The following is a 21,316-nucleotide window of genomic DNA, read 5'->3' as shown; positions in this document are numbered from 1 at the left end:
TCCCTGGAGACTGTTTTTGTTAATGAACCAAAGACATCAATCTCTTCTCTGCTATTTCATTTGCTATCTCAATCAATCAATCAAATTGTATTTGTATAGCCCATATTCTCAAATCACAATTTATCTCATAGGGCTTAAATAAGGTGCAATATCACCTTTCCTTCACCCATAACAAGAGTAAGGGAAAAACTACCAAAAAACCCCCATTAACAGTGGAACATTTTGGAAACTTCAGAGAGCCACATGTGAGGCTCTCCCAGCGCGGACAGAAGTGCAATAGATGAAGCACTGTCTGAAATAACAATCATCCACAAATACATTTTGAATGGCAGTAATCATTAGCTGTAATTATTCCTTTATTTGCTTCAGTGTGTAGGAAATGGCAACTGCTCTCAGTGGCCGAAACCCTGGCGGACGTGGACCACAGCGAAGTAAGGGTCGCATTTTAGGTATAATTGATGCCATCCAGGATGCAGTGGGACCTCCCAAACAAGCAGCTGCCGACCGTAGGACTGTGGAGAAGACCTGGAAACTCATGGATAAAGTTGTACGTTTTGATTTATAAACCTGTCAGGCCTGTCTGCCAGATGGAAGGAGGCACAGTCTGTGTTGTAGATGCACATGGAGAGGTGGAGCTATTGCCAATGGCTGCATGTGTTGCATGCAGCCATTGGCTGCATGGTTGCAGTCATATTATCTGATTGTGCATTTAATTAATTTAAGCATTTTGTTTGACAGCCTCCGTTATTTCACAGTATGACTGGCACATATTATGATAACTCATTAATGATGTGCCAGTAGAGGACTGATTCATTAATTTGCTTAACCAGATGCTCAGTAAAGAAAGTGGTAACATTGTAAAATGAAGCGCCTTTCAGATTTCATCAAATTACTTGTTGTTGTATCAAATGTCAGCTCACTTTATGTGATGTGTAAACTTGACAAAATGTCACAGCATAAAACAAATGTTCATCAGTGGACTTCTTTGCCACAGGTCCGGTTGTGCCAAAATCCCAGACTCCAGCTAAAAAACAGTCCACCGTACATCCTGGATATCTTACCTGATGCCTACCAGCACCTGCGGCTTATACTGGGCAAATATGAGGAGAACCAGAGACTAGCACAGCTCAGTGACAATGAGTACTTTAAAATCTACATCGATAGCCTTATGAAGAAATCCAAACGGGCCATCCGGCTCTTCAAAGAGGGAAAGGAAAGGATGTATGAGGAGCAGTCACAGGACAGGTAAAATACCTTCTGATGAGAGAAAATATTTATCTGGATTTTTTTTACATTATAGAAGTTAACGCATGAACTTTTGAGAATATCTGCACAGTTGGGTCTGGATTTTCTCCGGCAGCAGGAGATTCTATGGTCAGACACACTCACAAAAACAACAGAAATCTCCGGAGCGTTCAGGGGAGGGGAGGTGTAGCATGCAAATGCAAGATAGGATGTACAAATCACACTGTGGAGATCCCATTTTTTTGTTTATAGCACTTCGACACTGGATTCGATCCCATATCACCAAAAGCCTTCTACATGTATTTTACCACTTTTTTATTCTGAGATATTTGCTTTTTCTATATTTCAGTTTTGTGTCTTTCGCTAGTTAGAGACTTCATCAGCACACCCACTCACTTGGGCTGTGATACCTCCCAGGCATGGCGGCCAAAAGGGAGTTAAATGTACAGAGGTTGAATATATTACAGTTTTGTTGACAAACAAACAACTCTTTTACAATTCTTAGGTTACACTCTGTTTTGGCCACATGTTTCCATGGCTGTGTGCTGGTTTGAGCTGGTTAGAGACAAAGATGCTGCCTCTTGAACAATTATATAAGACATAGAATTTTTCATTTTCTTACCCACTGACAACCAGTGTTCTCACATCAATTTGTGGATGTTTAATCTCGTTTGAAAGAAGTTAAGCTACGTTTCATCTGTAGCTGCAGTTTATATAAATATATCTATGTATGTTAATTAAGTTGCAAGTTACTGATCTTTAAAATAATCTCATTGTCACTTCAGACATGATTACTCATATTTTAGTCCAAAATTATCTTGACTCATCAATGTACAGTGTCATTTGATCTCACTGGTGTAATTGATGATAACCAACAATAAGATGACCGTAGAGGGGCTGTGGTGACAGTAACTAGGGTGAACCTTTCAGCAGGATTACTGGAAGGACATTCAGTGTAAGAGAGGAGAATTAAAGGGAAAAGAGCAGGGGTATATTCAGCACAAAATAAATGTTGTTGTCACTTCTAGTTATCTGTGTGTAGCAGCCAATACTGCTGCCGTTGCTTCTGTATGCTTGATCTTACAGAGCATTTCATTTTACCGTACTGTGATAGAAGTTGCTGACATTGCTTGCAGAGAGGTTGCTATTATTAAGTCAACCAAATTACAAGAAAAAGCCCCCCCCCAACAGTTTGTTTCGCATTATCATCATGAAATGTGAGCTTTGAGCTTGGGCTATTTCCTTTAACAATGACCTAAGACATAATGATCACTTAGCAAGCCTATTCACTGGAGCAGCGGATGTAAGGAGAGTGAGACACCATGTACAGTGTGGGTTCTACTAAGCAGTAAAATTGTGAAGGATCACTGTAAATTACTGTGTAAAAACAGCAAAGAAAGTGGACTGGTTCACTATACTTCTGTGCTGTAGGTACCATAATACATGTTTTTATGATAAAGTGTCTGAAAATGAGAGGACACTGAAAGTAATTTTCTTCCTTATTTCTGTCATTTATTAGAGATTAGAGCTTGAGATGATTTAGGGTGATTCTCATATGCTTGTTATGTTTGCCATGTGCAGAGCACAGGGAAAATCCCCATGCAATTTACATCCTGTTCATATATTTCCTCTCTGGTTGAGTGTTTGATCTATCTGTGTGACACCCCCCAGTTTTATTTTTGCCCTTTCACAAATGTCTTTTGTGTAGAACAGTCCTGCTTGTGTAGCTTTATCTGTCACACATTATTGACAGTATTGCAGTAGGAAAATGAAGTTAAGATAGTTGAAGTTGAATCTCTTGATCAAAAATTTAGTACATTATGATTTAGCAGTTTTTAGATTTGGTCGTTGGTTACATTATATTTTAATATTCTCATCTCCCCAAGAAACACAAAAGAAACCTTTTTCCATAAAATTTTATGCAGGTTAAGCAAGAATCATGACATGTCTCTTGCTTTAAACTGCATCTTTTGAAGTTTTTGTTGAGCAACAGAAGCACAGTTGTTCAAGCATAATTTGATGAGAAAGTAGAGACTCTACAAATAATCCTGCCTAACAATGGGTGATAAAATAATAACAATAATTCTCGCAATATAATGTGTATTAATAGCAATCAGTTCAATATGGTAAATTGACTGTATTTGTATCGAGCCTTTACAGTCTTAATGACCACTCATAGCCTTGTATAGTACATTCACCCATTCACACAACAGCAATTTGGGGTTCAGTATTTTGTCCAAGGACAATTTGGAATCCAGACTGGTCATTGAACCACCAACCCTCTGATTAGTGGATGACCCTCTCTACCTCCTGATCCACATTGATATGATATTGCATTGTGCAGGCATGGTGAGAAGGTGTAATACATAATGCTTCTAATGTTCAACTTCAGATGTAAAATGTTTTGCTGTTTAGCAAGTATTTGTCATTCTCTGCACATAAAAAGTGTTTAAAACTCCAACCTTCACTCAAGAGAAAAATTATTTGACATTTATCTATATTTACTGACTGAAATTAAGATTTCGATAAGCATGTTTTTTATATTTTTCATTTAACAATTAACTTAATTTAAAATTTATATAATCAGAGTAAAATTTGTCTTAATTAATTTTGCATTCTACTATTTGTTAGGCATGATTCATAATTCACTTGTCAAACTAAAACTAAAAGTAAGACAGACAGAAAAACAACAATGCTTTTCTCACTTCCACAGTTGTATCATGATATATTGGCAATACACGAATAACTACAATCACAATGAATTCCATTTCTCTCTTCCACCTTTTAAACAACTAGAGCCCATATGAATCATATTTAGGTTTTTCATTTTTTAAAATAGAATTTGACCAAAACATTTCAGTCTTGCATGTACATAGTTGCAGTAAGTGTTGATCACTATGTGATATGGTTTTTCTTTCAACTTTAGTTTTAACTCTGAACAGTCTGCTGAATCTCCTTGTATGGCTGGATGGATTATGAGCTATGAGACAACTGCCTCCTGTAAAAGACCACTCCCCCCTCCCCAACATAGGTTTTTAGAAAAAAGTACTAAGAATATGGCTGGTTCTCTTTGTAGCTTTTTGTTGTCTTTAGTGATATTTGCTTTGTCCCCTTCAGTCTTTATAGATCTTAGGTCTCTGCCCCGCATATAATTCAGTAATCTACTCATGCTTTTGAATTTAGATCAAAGTCACTAAATTAATAAAGAAAATTGGGTGTGTAAGTTAGGGAGTGAAGAGTAAGTGGGAATCACATGAATCTGAGGTGCACATCAATGCATCAAATAAATGCAGATGCACAGGATTTAGTTCAACTTATAATGGATGTAACGACTGGCGTTGTGTTATGGTAAACATCAGTCAGCAAAAAGTTTATTCTGATGTGGGAGGATGTGAAGAATCTCCTCGGTCCTTTTAATCAGCGACTCTGCAAGTGTATTAATGATGTTTTACACAACAGTTAATATCCTCAAGCACATTCTCTTTGAGGAACATGCCACATCTGTCTCCAGAGACATGGGTATACCCATATGTGGCCTGCTGTGCCTTTGTGGCAGCCTGTCTTGCACAGTCTGTTTCATATGCTTGATTAACTGCTGTGATCAACCCCCAAATCTTTCTTCAGGGCTGCACTCTATTTTAAGACATCCATGCGTCACACCCAACCCCCCAGCCACGTTACCCTGTCTTCATTGTCCCAGACGCCACATCTGACCACCTGATCCCCATCCCCCTGCATCTTTCTTTTCCAAATGCTGAGCAGGACAAGGATGTGATAGGAATATTAATTAGAAAATCAAAGAACATAAGAAAATTATAAACAGCTGGTATTTTAAAGAAGTAAAAGTCTCCACAGGAACTTTCTCTTTCTTTAAACACTCATTTCTCTTTGAGTTAATTGTCTTTGACCCTGAAGTTACATTTGCCACCTAAGCCTGAATTGTATTTCCCTTTGTAGCTTCTTTTGAATGAAAATAACCCAGAGCTCTGAATGTGAGTCTGCAGGAAGTTTAATTTAATTAGGCAAATTAATCAAGATAATTTTTTAATGAAGTCTTTATTTTCTAGAAAAAATCTTTGGCACTGTAACAGTGGCAATGACTGAGCACCTCCTCTCTGCCTTAGTAAAGAGTAATCTGTGTAGAAGTAGAGTTTTTGACTACAAGTTGCAATGTGGTGGTCATCTGTTGTGCATGTTGGCAGTTAATGGTCAATTCAGCAGATATAATTCTTTATTCAGCCAGATTAATGTTTTCTGAGATGAAAACTCTTCTCAGCCGAAGACCTGCAGCCACAGCATAAAATGACATTGACAAACACAGGAGTTTATAGCTCATAACTCACTGCTGCACAGGATAAGTTTGCTGCATGGAATCTATCATTTTTTCAAGGCTGAGCTGAAACTTCATCAACACATCCATTCACCTGATCTGAATTCACCTCAGGAGGGTCTTCTGCTGGGTTCTCACACTGGCTCACTCTGACAATCTGCAGAGTTCTTAGGGGGCTGGCGAGAGAAACGTTCTTTTTTCTTTTTGCATTTGCCGCATGTTAGAAATGTCATCAACACCCTACTCACTCGCGGTGAATCATGCAGAGGATATCCTGCTGCGTTCTCACATCGGCTCCTCCGGACTTTCTGTGGACGTAATGCTGGGGGACTGGCTGGAAGAGGTCCACAGACAGTCCGGAGGCCGTCACTCGTACATTTGCGTTCACACATACAGCCGATCCAGAGGATGTACAAAGGATCTCCGGAGCTCAGTGCATGTCTTAAAGCAGCTGAATTGAGATCTTCCTTGGCTTTAGATATCACCCTGTCTTTCTAACAGACTTGCACAATGAAATAATTAGTTTCAAGTAGAGTAATTAGACAATTACAGCCAAGTGAAGTGCTCAATTGGTTGTGTGCCTTCTTACTATACTGTCAGAAACAGTTTTTTCATGCCACCTTATTATATTACTATATTTCGGTCTTTTTTTATTTCAGGTCTGTTACAGACTTTGGAGATGATGAAATTCCATGTAATGTATAGTGTATAATGCACATTGACAGCGTGACTGGATACATAGTGTGTGTGGCCACGTTGCAAAATCTCCAAAAAGCCCTTCTGTGAAACAGCCACTGCGCACGTATGAAGTGATTTGCACCAAGGGGTGTTTTATAGCTGGCCTGACAGGCACACCTTCAGCAGCTTCCCAAAGTGATTGTCTCGAAATCAGATGGATTAAAAGTGCACTTCTTTTGCCAGGAAGCAGTGTTGCAGATAAAAGACAATCTGACCGCCCTCCCTTCCTCTTCGACCCATTTACTCACCTGCCCCCATCAGTCTGTGATTAACCCCTGACTCATGGTTCAGCGTGGGAGAAACATGCTCAGTATTTTTGCTGTGAACTGTAGTAATGATGATGATCATGACTGTTACGCTTAACTTGTGAGTGGTGAAACCAGATATTGTTGGTTGCAATAAAAAATATTTATACTGGAGGTTAAATTAATAATCACAAGTGAATCAATTAACTAAAAGAGGGGAACATGTGGATACTGCATAAATATAAGCAAATATAAGAAATAAACAAGTTACTAGTTAAATTTTCTAACTAAGTTAAAACTAAAAATAGGAACTAAATCTAGCTACCTACTATTTTTATGAAAATCAAAAGGAAAGATACAAAGGTTTTTCCCTAAATTATTTTGTGGTATCATTGTTTTATTTTATTTGGGACATTATACAATTCAATCATAACATTTTTTCACACAGAATTTAATATTCCCACAACTAGAAGGTACACAAAGAGAGACACTGGCAAGCTGAAAAAGACCTAATCTGATTCTAAACTTCTGACTATATATATATGGTTTATTCTGATTGGAGAGCAGGACTTGGGGCCTCTAGTGATACTAGAGTTAGGAAAGTTAGTGAAAGTATAGTGACATGTAGTAATGTGATCAAATACAAGGGGGGACATAGGTGTGTTGGTCTGATTAGTCTAAATGGCAGTTTAGATTTTGGCTACAATCCAGATGGGAATTATTTTAAATTGAGGATTGCTTTTAAACCTTCCTATTTAAAAATGTAGCCTATATCCTTGTGGGATTAACAGTGGCTCAGAGTTACTTTTTCTAAATCTCATCATAGTCATCATGAACAAAACAAACGTGCCAGTCTCAGACTGCTTTGTAGTTTTTCTGAGGAAATAAATAAAAACATGTTCAACTAGGTCCACAGACTGAAGGCACACTGCCCACCCCCACTAACTGCTACAGAGTGTGGGTTGCCTGTTTAAACAAGTTTTAACAATGGTAAATGTATTGCATGTCCAGATCACACCACATTCTGCAGTACTTTTCCTCTGGCAATTACAATACACTTGATAACTGTGAAGTTGCAGTTTGCGAGAAATGTTTTCCACAGATAGATGTTTGTGGAATTTATAGGTATGTGTGTTGCGCCAATAAAGTTGAGGTCTTTTAGCTGCAGCATCTGTATGACTACAAACTAGAAGAAGCTTTGTAGAAGCTCAGATTCTGTCATGGCTCTGGTACAGAATATGAAGACTTTAGTTGCTGAAATGGCTCTATATTAATGTTTCCATTCTAAAATCCACAGTAAATCTCAATTTCATGTGTCAAGTGTTGCTGCCTCACTAATGGATTCTTTGATAAAGTTAAAATAAAGTATTTTGTATATCTGAATGTTTGATCCCTGTTACCACCACAGGCTGCAGGTAGATAAACTGAAAGTGTTGTGGGTGAATTACTGAGATGAAAGGACAGGAAGTGTTTCCTGCTGAATAACTTTGCTGCATTTCACACATTTCTCACTTTGCAGAGTGACTAACCTTTTCAATTTAGTCTTTTTTTCTGTCTTTTATAAATACTCATTGTCTAAATGAAAAACTTTCCAGTACTCATATATTGTTTAATACTCTGTAGACAACCTGAAGTTGAAAGCAACATGTATAATCTTTAATGCGGAATCAGTGGAATGATGTTGTACACGTTCTCACATGATGGCATGTCACAGCAAGCAGTCGTACTTTGAAGTGATGATGTCACACGTTCCCATGGAAGACGTGGGCCTGAGCATGAGCTTAGATGAGTAAGCCTTCAAAAAGTAGAACCATCTGGGGAGGAAGTGGAGCACCAGAGGAGGAAGCCAGAGCCAGAGGGGGGTTGGGGGTGGAAAGGGTCATTGCTAAGCTAAACTTTTGCTCTGACTAAGGTTTTGTCTGCTGAGACATGGGATGGACACAGAGGAGTTTTCTCTCCATGGATCAATTAGCTTCACAAACTCACTCAACATTTAAACTTTTGTAACCAAATGAAAGAACAGTATGTTGTTAATGTCTCTTCTAAACAGTGTGATGATATGTGTTTTACACATCTCCAGAGAGAGGCAGATGAAGTAGGCATAACTCAGTCCTCAGAAATTCTTTCAGTCCACAATCTTCAATCTTCACTTATAGAGTACATGGCAATATGTTACTCATAGGTTTGACATTTTCACACATCTACTGTATATGATACCCCATAGAAACGTATTTATCATCTTAATTACTTGTATGTATCTCTACTTCAGTCAGTATACAGCTTTTACATTTCACCTTATTACATATTCCCGTCGAAACCATTGTGAAAAACTCAACTATAAACAAATGAACCAAGGAAGCTTACATTTCTACCATTTGCTTAAGGAAGACACAATGAAATCCGTGGAGTTATACAAAGTCTGCTTGCATTGGGGTTATAGATTCAATCCATTTATCCCAAATTTTGTAGAATGTGTGTTTTTTTACCCTCTGGGAGTAGGTTAGTTTTTCCGTTTTAAATAACTCCAAAATTATGCCGTACTAATCTTCCAATGTAGGTGGTCCTGGATTTAGCCAATTTCTTGTGATTTATTTTTTAATTCACTGCCAAAAGGGCCTGCAACAGCTTTATATCCCTCCTCTGATACAAAAACAAAATGTGTCCCAAATATAGAGTCTCAAAGTTCAGGGGTATTTAGGTCTTGAATACCGTGCTTAGTATTTTGTGAATGCCACTCCAATTTGGGACAATATCAGAATGGAAAAAGATTTGCCTCCAATGAGCCACATTCTCTCCAACATACCAAATTCATATTCTTGTATTTTTTCTTGTAGGGGGTCTTAAAGTATTTTTATAATATATCTCCAGCAGTGTTCTCTCCAACCCATGGAATAAGTGGAGGACCACTGAAAACTGCATATTTCCCTCCAAGCCTCTTCTGAAATGCCCATTCCAGCTAATTTTACCCACTTTTCTTTGACATTTTCACTTTTAGCATTAAGGAGAGCATTATACAATATTGATATTGACTTGTTTTGTATTGAACTAGGATTTTATAAGAGTTAGATCCTGCCGTTGATAAGTCTGCAGGTACACACATATCGTACGTAATGTCTTACTTGGAGGTATCTATAAAAGTCACTTTGTTGTCGGCCATGTTCCTTTTACAGTGATTGAAACCTTTCAGCACCCCCATGTGTGGAAATGAGAGATAGGTTGTTAGCTCTTTTCCTGTCCAGGATTAAAATATTTGATCCCCTCTGTTGAGAAAAAATCCTGTATCATAAGCACACCAGTTTAAAGGTTTTAACATATCAGAGATCCTGCATAACTTGACCACCTTCTGCCATATTTTAATGTGAGATTTATCCAGGGATTATCTCTTCCAGCTGAGCTCCAAGTCCTCTATCAGCAATTGTGGCCTGTAGGGGAAAATGTTAAGATATTCCAAATTCCAATTCCTTACATCTGGCTTTATACTCCCAGTTGCACAAATATAGCAGAGGAGCTAGCTGCGAAGCATAAAAATAATTTCTAGGAAGCTCTTTCTATTTGTAGATCCTTCATTTAAGTTTTATCCAGATTCGGGTATGCCGTATATGCTCACATTTTCCCTCCTTGAGCGGCTCTCTTGACCTGGTGACTTCGACTGGAGCTGCTGCTGAAATTGTAGCATTTCCGCTCATACCTCCTCTGCATTTTGCAGCCTCTCCTCATTGCCTCTGATCCTCGCTTCAACTTTGTCCAACCTCGAGTTTGTTTTTGCGATTTCTCCTTTTATGTCCTCAAACAGTTTTTTGTTTTCTTGTCTGAAATCATGTATCTCTCTGATGATCAGAGTTAAGTTCATCCTTGCCATCCATACTGTTGCTGGCGTAGCTCACCATGGGGGGACTAGCATCCTCATAGTGCTGCTCCTCATTGTTCTTAGCCATATTCTGGGCCGGCCTCTTACTCTTGCTTAGACGTCAATCCACCCCTTTCCTAATGCAACAAACGTAATTCAGAACTAATATTATGTCTTATATTACGGCTACATCTATACAGCCATCAATGGGGCATTTTATCCTCTTTTTTCGAGAGAGTTCTCCTAACGCTGCCATCCCATTGTGAACCGGAACCGAAAGTATAGCTGCTTTCAAACATACACTGAACTCCGCACCTCCTCCTTATTGTCTTCGCCTGGCCTCCTAATGTCCGTTGAAATCCAGGATAATCCAATGTGTGAACACAGCAGGGGTTACCCTGCTTTATTCACTGTGAGCGAGCATGGGTTAAAGATGCTTCTAATGCATGACAGATTCAAAAATGAAAAAAAAAAGAAAACATATATCTCCCTGTGAAAAAATGTTAATACAAGTAGAAGAAACCAACAAAGATGTCAAGAGAGTTTGTTGTGATTAGAGCCACAGGTAAATTCCGTAGCTAATTCTCTTGATTTTACCTGCTGGTCATGTCTGGGAAAAAAAGGCTTATGATTTCCTCCTCCTTATCTATGTATTACAAAATCTGAGATTCAGAGTCACCATAGTTGGGCTCCAAAGGGTAATGCACAAAAACTCTTCTGGTTTATTATTTTCTCTCATTCCTTGACTTTGCGGGTTTTTAGTACCGTTTGATTGATGCTGTTTTTCTCTTTGTGTCGAATTATATGCAGTTAAGAGCTCATCCTCTGTCTTAATGGACAGTGTTTTGTGGCTCTTTTTCACAGGAGAATGATTTGCCTAAATAATTGATGCTAATAACAATCCTTAGAAACAATTAAATCAGTGACTGCTGACTTAGTGTCTGTCCCTTCCAATTTCTATTTTATCTCTGCTTTGACCCACATTGGGGGGTTTACCTTTCCCAACCTATTTCCAAAACCTCTTCTTCTCACCTTCATCGCAGGTATTTGTCCCCCACTACCTCTTTACCAGCTTTTGTCATATTCAGTGTGGTATCAGCAGCAGCCAATTGGAGATAATCTGATAGTCATCTCATCTGTCTAATGATTAATTTATGAAGCCAATAGAGTCCCTCGTGGCCACTCTACTCTCACTGTATCTCTGCTGCACAAGCACAGCCAAACCCAGACACACTCGTGTAGGAAAAACGGACTCCGTTTGGATTATGGCATGTAACTTGTAATCAGGTCTAAACCTTGTATTAAGCACCCCTTTACCCCCTACACTTGCTGTAGCTCTTCCAGCTTTGAACTTTAACCTCAAGGCCTCATTTTCATGGGTTGTCTCCAATCCCATACAGCATGATTTATATCCACCCTTCTACCCATACATACTGTTATGATTAAAGTATCACTAAATACTCTCCTCAACAGTCTGTGACATCGTTCAGGTGCAAGCAAACAAGTGCAGGTGTCACCACAACAATGGTGTTGCATCATGTAGGCCGGTGTAAGCAAGTTCGAGGGCTTCACTGTTGGATTTTACTTGATTTCAAAAGAGGTGGAAGTGTGATTTGTTTTGTGAAAAATGTGGTGCATGAGAGCCTCTTTGACTTCATTCTGTAGATGGGTTGGATATATATGCACACAACAGAGCTATCGAAGGATTATTATCGTGAACAATAACGTGTTAGTCAGCCAACAGTTTCTGGCCACCCTGTTCCACACTATCTGAGTACATTAGCCCTAGTGAATGTGCTGGCTTTCCTGGGGCGCTTGTCAAATGAGCCAGATTACACAACCAGTCAAATGGCAAAGGGCATGGCAAGGTCACTTGAAGAAGACTAACCAAGCAAACCTTGTGAAATGTTACCGCAAAGGGCTTGAATATACAATCTTCACCGCACTCTGTGTCCAGTAACAGGATGGAAAAGGCATGTGCTGCAGTGAATTCTTGTGATGCAGCATTCTTGTAGAAATGCTGTACATCAAAAATTATTGCAATGCATCATACAGCTCAGAATGCATACTGTTATTTTTCTTTGTGTGTTTGGGAGCTGAGGCCTCCTCCATAGAGAGGTTTGAAATTTAGTTCCAGTCAGAACCATTGTCTAAGCATCTGCAGCCTTTCCCTCTTCATCCCAACGGAGAGTTTTTTGGCTGGTCCATAGTTGATTAGAGGCCTAATGGTGACTGGAAGAGCATGCAATTATTGAGACGGTTTGGCTTTGTTGGTGCAAATGTGCATATGCACACACACTCTCACACAAACACACAGAGTGTTGTGTATTCTATCAGGCACAGAAGATTGTTCCTCAGTTACTACACTTTAACCTTTTATACCCCTCTTGTATTGAATTCATTCACTAATTTGTGATTGCTGAACACAGAAAACTGTCAAGATCATTTAATATCTTGATCAGTCTAGGATGTGTGTGTGCATGCTCAAGGACAAAAAGCATACAGCTGATATAATGTAAATAATTAGACCCAAACAGAACTGAGATTGATCCTTGGTTGCTGGTTGAACACATTGAAATGATAAATAAATCATTCCTGCCATCTAGATGTATTAAACAGAAAACTATAGAGAGTACTTTGCTGCATTACAGCTCATTCAGCATGAGTCAGCAGTCCAGTGTGTACTAAAGACAGGTTGATCTGGAGAATAAATGCATTCTGATCCCTTATGTTGCTCTGAAGGCATTTTTGTACTGCATGATGCCAGAATGCAGTGAGACATTTTGTGGATGCATCTCAAACCCTCACACAGTGGCTTTAGTAGCTCTTCCTCTTCCTGTATGTGCCTTTACATGCAAGTCATTTGCAATGCTTAGATCTTTATTAGATATAAAAAATATTACATCATTAACCATAAAGACTAGAACATAAACTCCACTTTGTGGCTTTTGTTTACACGGTTAAAACACAATATTCTCCAGTATACTGAGCATTACCTAGAATTAACCACCCCAAAAAAGTATTTTATATAGGCAGTGACTTTAAAAGGTGCTCCTGCCTTATTCTGTTTCTTAATTAGCTGGTATGAAAAGAGCTTAACTTGTCATGTATTCACTCTTCGCACACAAACACACATGAATATAGACAGTATATAAAATATTGTAATTAGATTCAACCTACAGAATGTGTTGATCATCTGTTTTTTCTGTCAACAAAAGTAAACCATTCTTGACAAGTGAATCACAAAAGGTGTGAAAAACAAAGCAAAACCTGGCTGGTTTGAAGGAATAAGTAAAAGTTTGGATGATGTGCTGCCCTTCTCTCTCTCTCTCTCTCTCTCTCTCTCGCTCGCTCTCTCACTCTCTCTCTCTCTTTCTCTCACTCACTCACTCACCTCACACCCACATGTATGCATGCACGCACACACAGATACAGACACACTCAAAGCTTCTTATCAGCACCCCACAGCCTGTGTGCTGTATTTGTCCCTCACAGTCACACCTAGGGCAAAGTCACCTCGTCTAATGTGTTTGTGAATATGTGCTACCCTGGAATGTTTTCAAGCCTACCTCTAATCTCTTGGGGAGCTGGAGACAAGTCCCCATCCCAGAGGAGAGAGAGAGGAGAATCACCAGCACTTCACAAAGAATAAGCAAAAGAATCCCTCCTCCAATGTCCTTCCTTACCTCCTTCAGGATTTAGGAATACTGCTAAGTTACATATGACTGCTGTAAACTTAAACTTCACTGTCCACATCTGATTTATTTTAGCACTAATCTCACAACTTTCTCACTAATACCACATCAAATTATGACTTGTGTGGGAAAGGTCTTTAACTGTACCATTTTGAGGATTCAAGTCTGATTATTTCTCTCTGTGGCAGTGCTCAGCAATTTAAATGCAAATTAACATTTTTAAATTGTTTATACTGACTGGGAATGGAATGGAAAATCCAAAATAACTTTTAAAAGATTTGTCTCCCAAAGCTGTGTACAAAGTAAAATATTAAGGCTCCACCACTGCCTGTTTAATGTTCTTAATGAAATTAGGCTGAATGTCCACTGACATCCTAAGCCCGGAGCCGCATTCATCTTCGCTTGCACACTCCGCACAAGCTCTATGCTCTCACCTAAGGTGCACGTGACGACATCAGTGAGAACTCGCAATAGCTGCAGTAACTGCAGCTATGCAACAATGCTACTGGAACTAGCTATGCTACCAGTACTTATCATCTTGTGCAGATCTTGCACCCTTCGACGAGAGCTTGTCTGCAGTGTTTGTGCACAAACATTAATGCAGCTCCAGCCAGGAGGATGATAAAGGAAGTTCATCATATGTAAACTGATTCGTTCAGCTCAGTGTTTACAAAAAATGGGAACACGTTCATGCACTGGTGGTGAGTAGATAATGAGCGAATTTTTGGAACTATCTAACTCTAAATCACTTTAATAAATGCAGCTTCACATATAGCAGAGACACACTAAAATTTAATTTAAAAAAAAAATGTTGCATTATTTTTCCAGTTCTTTGAGAAATGAAGAGCTAAAATAATTCTGTAGATTGTATGCTGTTTTTTGGATTATCTTCCATTAACACCACATTAAATCATCTCTGTACTTTGAAGAACTGTATATTGTGTTGGGACAGTGTGATCTCTTTCCAGTAGGTCTGTCAAGCATTTCAGGTTTCTTACCTCTTCTCTGCAGGAGGAACCTGACCAAGCTGTCTCTGATCTTCAGTCACATGCTGGCTGAAATCAAAGCCATCTTCCCTGGAGGACAGTTCCAGGGGGACACGTTCAGGATCACCAAGGCTGATGCTGCTGACTTCTGGAGGAGATTTTTTGGAGAAAAGTAAGCTTTGGTTTACCTCATTTAAGCTTGCCTCTCTGAGTTGGTGCTTTTATTTCTGATAGATTAATTCTGTGATAGAGAAATGATGTTTCCTGGTTTTTAATATCAAGGATATGATTTTTTCATTGAAGGTTCAGATATAACCATGCTGTTTCTCAATATAATGATATGAGGGAGAAATGCTTGGATGTTACCCCAAAACAGCCACAATAACAGCTCAGTATCTTTATTGTTGCTTTATCTAGTTTCCTCCGCATTAATTGTAATGCCTGGTTGGATGACACAGTATAGTTCAGCTTGTACAACTCACCTGCTGAACACCTGCTTCTGGAAATAAGCTGTTCCTATGTCAGCTTGTGGTCATTTTTAGAGACCCCAATTTCCTGATTTGTTGAGGAAAGAATTTCAAAGACCAGGGTGGGGTGGGTTGCAGGTGATCTTCTCTGCACACTGCTTCACCCAGGTGAAGTGCAGCTAATCAAAAGGGGCAGCCTGAAGCCTGAGATTCTCTTGGCCGAGTAATGCAGCCTCTAATGTCCTACTTGTCTGCTGCACTTTACCAGAAAGTGATGGATGATGTGAGGATGGACTCGGTGATAGCAATGTACAGTAGATGTGGACCAACACGTTATGGAGGGTTTAAAACAACCCTTTGAGAACAATACCATTTTGCTAGCGAGCTAGCTTCCTTGCTTTGTGCAGCACTGTTGCTTTATGTTATCTGTTGTTGTTATCTGTCATTTACATACTGTATATTTCACCCATTTGTTTGCAGTGGGAAACCAAAGGTAAAAATGGCCTTCTAAAAGTCACTCATGTGCAGAGGATACATAGACATGTATTCAGACTTGTCTGGCAGGAGTCAGAAGTGCACATGTACGCTTGTCTACATGGCTTAATTCTATTTATCACACACAGACCTGCAGCCAGTCTGCACACTGGCTGAGATACTGAACCCCAAATTACCCCTGACTTCTGTGCTTGCAGTGTGTGAATGGTGTGTGAACAAAAACACAGTCCATTCACCATTTACACATGAAGGACTTTATAATCTTACTATTATAATCATACAGATGTATTAGCTCCTTGTCTTCCGTTGATCTTTTCATCCCCCATAGCAAGCATGGACACACATGCGCACAGACAAAACACACACATATAGCTGAGAGTGGCTGCTGTGTTTGACCTTCCTGTGATAAGGTCATGACCTCTATCTTTTTGTGCAAACATAAGCTTATACAGCTGCATTTAGCAGCATCACATTTCAAAGCAGATCTGATATACATGATGCTATATTTGGGAAAAAACATTTTCAAGGCGCATTTTCAAAAAATCTTTAATGTCCTATCTAGAAGTCCAACATCATTATATCAGTAAAGAAAATGGACAACTAACCATTGATGGGTGGCTGGAAAAGATTAAATTAGCAAATGTAAACAAATATAAATGCATCTTCGAGTGTCTTAAATATAAATCACAATTTCATGCCATCAAATAATTTAAGAGTAAAATAATAAATAGATAACTTGATTTAAATTAGGCCAAAGAGGAAATGTGTGAAAAGAAGAGATTTCTTCACTGGCTTTAAGAGCTCATCAATTTGACAACACATGCGCTGCAAATAATCACAACACAGAGGACAGGAGATAAAAAAGCGATGAGCACAGCTCAGACATGCTTGCTGTTGCCATGGTTTGTGAGTTGTGAAGTTACTAAAGTGGAGTTTTGTTTTCATCTGCATTGACGTTTACATGATGTTAGCCTGGTTCTCAATTTATTGGGTATATGTTGACCGAGTACTTAAATTTGCACACAGGCTAAGACCAGGTAAACAGCATTTATCTGCTAAAATATATAAATCATACAGTAAGCCACCTGGTATTTTAGTGTCCCCTAGAAAGATTTTGCAGTCTTGTGAGTGTTTGGTTGCGTTGTGAGAATTTCGTTGTGTTTTGAGCTTTTGGTTATGTTGAGAGTAATTTCAGTGCTTTTTCTTAATGCCAAGCGTGGTTGTGTTTTTTGTATTAGTTTTGTTTATTTGTATGTTTTGTTAAGCAGCATGCTGAGCTCTCAGGTCCACTGTACATTTCACCATAAAAAGTCACTAACTTGTGGATGTTTATCAAATTTTTGGCAGAAGAGCAATCTTAGACAAACCCACCCAATGTCTTCTTCCAGCTTTTGTCACCCTACTCATGCTCTACTGTGTCCACAGCCACCACTATGACTAATCATTTGTCAGTTGTAATGTACCTTAGTATCCTGTGGTAATGAAGAAATGATCCCTCTCATCAGCCCTGTGAGAGGGTTGTCAGGAGACCTGTTACCCTTATGAGCTTTCCAGAAGCTCAGTGGAAATGTTCCCACCTCACACCAACCAAGGTCTGAATGCATCACTCAGTCACAGATGTCCCAGACTCAGTGCAGCCTGCTTCAGTAAATGATCTGACTTAATTACTTTTGCCACATAATGTCCCTCAGATCAATAGATTCCTTGTGTTTGACATCAGTATATGGTGTAGTATACCCAGTTTTAATTGGAAGGAATAATAGGAGTACCGCTAAAATATGCAAATGAATACAGCAGCATATTAAGTTGCTGTGCATTTCCATTGAACAATATAATAGAGAAACCGAACAGTTCCCACAATAAGCTGGGTGACAAGAGGAGACAAAGAACAGTTGTGTAATTCAACCACTGTCAGACTGTTTGTTATAATGACAACAATAACAGTGAAACTTACTAAAAGTTTAAAAAAAATAATGTTATCGATAATACAAGTAAAGATAGGAGCACCAGTTACTACTACTACTACTGATAATAATAATAATAATAATAATAATAATAATAATAATAATATTATATTAATATATACATTTAACATAATTGTTATTATTATTATTTGAGCAGTAGCATCAGATTGGTTTGTAATGATCTCCACACTCGTATAGATTGGTTCAATGTCAAAGAAAAAAATAAATCTTTATCTGCCCCCTGATACTGATCTGCACCAAAATTGAATGGGATCTTCCTTGGGTCATGGCCCATCCCTCCACAAAATAATCTAATAAATATGCAAACAAACAGACAAAAACATAACCACCTTGTTGGAGGTAACTGGTCAGTCCCCTTAAGTTCAATCAGTAATAAGTTGCACCAAACTGGACACACCTATAGATATAAATATCAGATATAGATATCAGACCTCTAAACATGCCAGACTTATTTCATCAACATACCTAGTTTCATGGTTATCCGTCCAGTAGTTTTTGCTTAATCCCCCTAACTAACAAACAAAGGCAGCTGAAAACATAACCATGGAGGTAACCAATGTACTTTACAGTAAAAGTAACATTTGCCTATTCACACCCATTTTTTTTATACTATGCTTTCTCTATCACACAGGGAAAAAATTAGTGTTCAGTGCCCCAAGGACACTATGAAATGCACAATGGACGCTGAAACCACTGACTTTCTGGTTAGTGGACGAACCACTTTGAGCCACAGCGACCCTTTTAATTGTGTTAATTTGCATAAAACCAAAGCTTTGTTAATCCCCCTGAAAGTGTAACAGCTGTATCGGTAGAACAAACATTCAGTCTCAGTGTGAATCTTCACACGAGCTGTGAATTTGTATCATGTACACTTGTATGAGTTCTATTGTATTCTAAAATTTTGCATTTTGCTAAACAAAGATACATATTTGGAAAACAAAATCTAAGAGGTGCCCTGTAATAGGCTGGTGACCTGTGTGACCCTTTAGTTGCCCAGAATCAGCTGGGATTGACCTTAGCCTGCTCATGACTCTCAGATAAGTGGGTATAGCTAATGGATTGGTGTATGTGTGATGATATTTGATAAACACCAGTTATACCACAAGCTGCTTGTATCCCTGGTTTTATTATTGGATTTGTTGCTCTTTTTCAGGACAATAGTGCCATGGAAAGTCTTTCGACAGTGCCTTCATGAACTGCATCACATCAGCTCGGGCCTGGAAGCCATGGCCCTCAAATCCACCATCGATCTCACCTGCAATGACTATATTTCTGTGTTTGAGTTCGACATCTTCACACGCCTTTTCCAGGTTGGTCTAAACAAAAATCTAACCATTTTCACACAGGAAAGGGTGCTTTTCTCTTGGTTCCATACAACAGGTTTTGACTCAGTGTCTCTAGTTGGTTTTCACTTTTGTACACATCTTTTTTGTGATGATTCTTGCAAAGGTGTTTTGGATCTGTTTTAGTCTGAGTTGCATTTGAAATCTTTCTTTGATGTGACATAACAATCCAGACATGCTGTCAAATTATTGCAAGAAATGACACCCAAGAGTGCCACATTTAAAACAGGGAGAAGAGCTATGTCATTCTGGAGTAATCCTTTCCGAGACCCCAGAGGGTAAACCAGAAACAGAAAATGTTTCAACAAAAGGATACTTGAAGTGGCTGGTGTTGTTATTATATGTGTTGACACATCTGCAGGTGTTCCCTTCTCCAAACTGTGCTTTTACCAGGTCTGCTCATATATAGGAAGTTTCAAAGATGGCAGAGCTGGACGGTGCAGACATGGTGCTTGGGAAGGCCATATCTGTTCAAGGAATCGTCGAAATGTAGTATTACCTAAAACTGAAATAAGCCATTTCTCATACATATGGATGTTGAATGTATTCTTGAAACTATGGACAGTATCAGAGTCTTAAGCCAACTGCAACAGGGTGACAGAAACGTATTTGATACAGAAAATTAACAGCAAATGAGAAAAAGAAATATATAAACCATTTTCCTGTTGCATATTTTCAGTTCTATTTTTGTTCTCCTTTGAAATTTGTGGATGTACTCTATGTGGCTTTAGCTCCCCTCTGTTGCCAGATTACAGGCCCATGTGGCTTCAAGATGGTGTGTGGGCGGTGAGGCCTCAAAGCGATGCTTTACTTTGGCAAAACCTTTGTACTTTGCATGTTTACTCTGAGCATGAAAAATAAGCATGTGAATACTAGACTGATTTTGTCAGGATCAGTGCCACAATGTGTTGCTTTTTAAGATGGTTAAAAAAAACTGGAACCTCCGATTTATTGCTTTTTGACTTTTCATGAACTCATGGGCTGTCAGTGTACTTGTACAAATACAGTGGTAGGTAGAAGTTATCTGGGAAGCCACTTCAAGGCTGTTGTAACTTAGTCCCTGTTAGTCCCCTGTGGTCAGCCTCATGCCCGTGGCCTGTTGATTCACTGGTTGGGAATCCTGGTGGAGACAAGCAAAGGGTTAGAGAACAAAGAATGAAAATGGGCTAAACATTTGTAAGGTTGGACAGGTCTTATGCTTAATTACTTGAGTTATTGTCTGTGGAAACTTCTTTCACTATCATTAAAATGTACAAAATGTGTGATGGAACCAATGAAGAACAGAATGACAGAACAGTGTTTTGCTTGCTTTCCAGTCTGACTGTGTCCCACTCAATAGTTAAGTGTATTTTTTCCATTTGGCTGTCGACTGCCTCTTTGGGCAGGGCCACTCTCCAGTGTACTGCTCAAATCAACAAACTCACAGAGTGGTTAGGGCTTGCTCCATTGCCTTTTCAGCTCAAAGGCCAGTAATTCATTTGCCAAACCGACTATACAGTTTGGGCAGCAGATTATTGTCCCTGGTGAGCTCAGCTAACAGGCTGCATGGAGGTGAATGACGTGGCACCACATGGAGCCAACTGGCAGCCCCACTGATGCCCTCCCACACAACCTTTATGATCTTAATTCAGGGATCTGATGTACATCGCTTCTCTGTCAATACTAATATCCTTTTTTCAAGAGGCAGAATTTCTGGATTCAGGATTCAAGGAACATTATGCATCTATTTTACTATACAATAAAATAAGCCTCAAAATCATTGGTACACTGACTTGTAGGAGGTGAAAGGTGTGTTACTGAATGATAGACAGTGGCTCAAACAGCTGGAATCATACCCAGCAGGAGGAATGAACTGTGGATCAGTTAAAAAAAAACAGTGTTTATCTCCTATATTCAATAAGGAAATGTTAAAAAAAATCAAGAATTCTACATAGAGTTTG

The 21,316-nt window shown here is 39.0% G+C and overlaps 1 protein-coding gene across 3 annotated transcripts in view; it reads left to right on the top strand.

Annotated features, from left to right (window-relative positions):
• cblb (Cbl proto-oncogene B, E3 ubiquitin protein ligase) overlaps positions 1 to 21,316 on the top strand; it is a 48,419-nt gene that overhangs the window by 875 nt on the left and 26,228 nt on the right. For all 3 annotated transcript variants that reach the window (XM_069539741.1, XM_069539740.1, XM_069539739.1), the window contains exons 2-5: positions 370 to 547; positions 995 to 1,245; positions 15,112 to 15,258; positions 19,187 to 19,343. In XM_069539741.1, the coding sequence (XP_069395842.1) occupies positions 380 to 547; positions 995 to 1,245; positions 15,112 to 15,258; positions 19,187 to 19,343 (723 nt within the window). In that variant the 5' untranslated portion in view covers positions 370 to 379. The remainder of the gene's footprint in view (positions 1 to 369; positions 548 to 994; positions 1,246 to 15,111; positions 15,259 to 19,186; positions 19,344 to 21,316) is intronic.

This window comes from Paralichthys olivaceus, chromosome 15, assembly GCF_024713975.1.
Source record: "Paralichthys olivaceus isolate ysfri-2021 chromosome 15, ASM2471397v2, whole genome shotgun sequence".
Lineage (NCBI taxonomy): Eukaryota > Metazoa > Chordata > Actinopteri > Pleuronectiformes > Paralichthyidae > Paralichthys > Paralichthys olivaceus.
The sequence above is the reverse complement of the archived record's forward strand: the minus strand, read 5'-3'. Positions and strand labels throughout refer to the sequence as shown.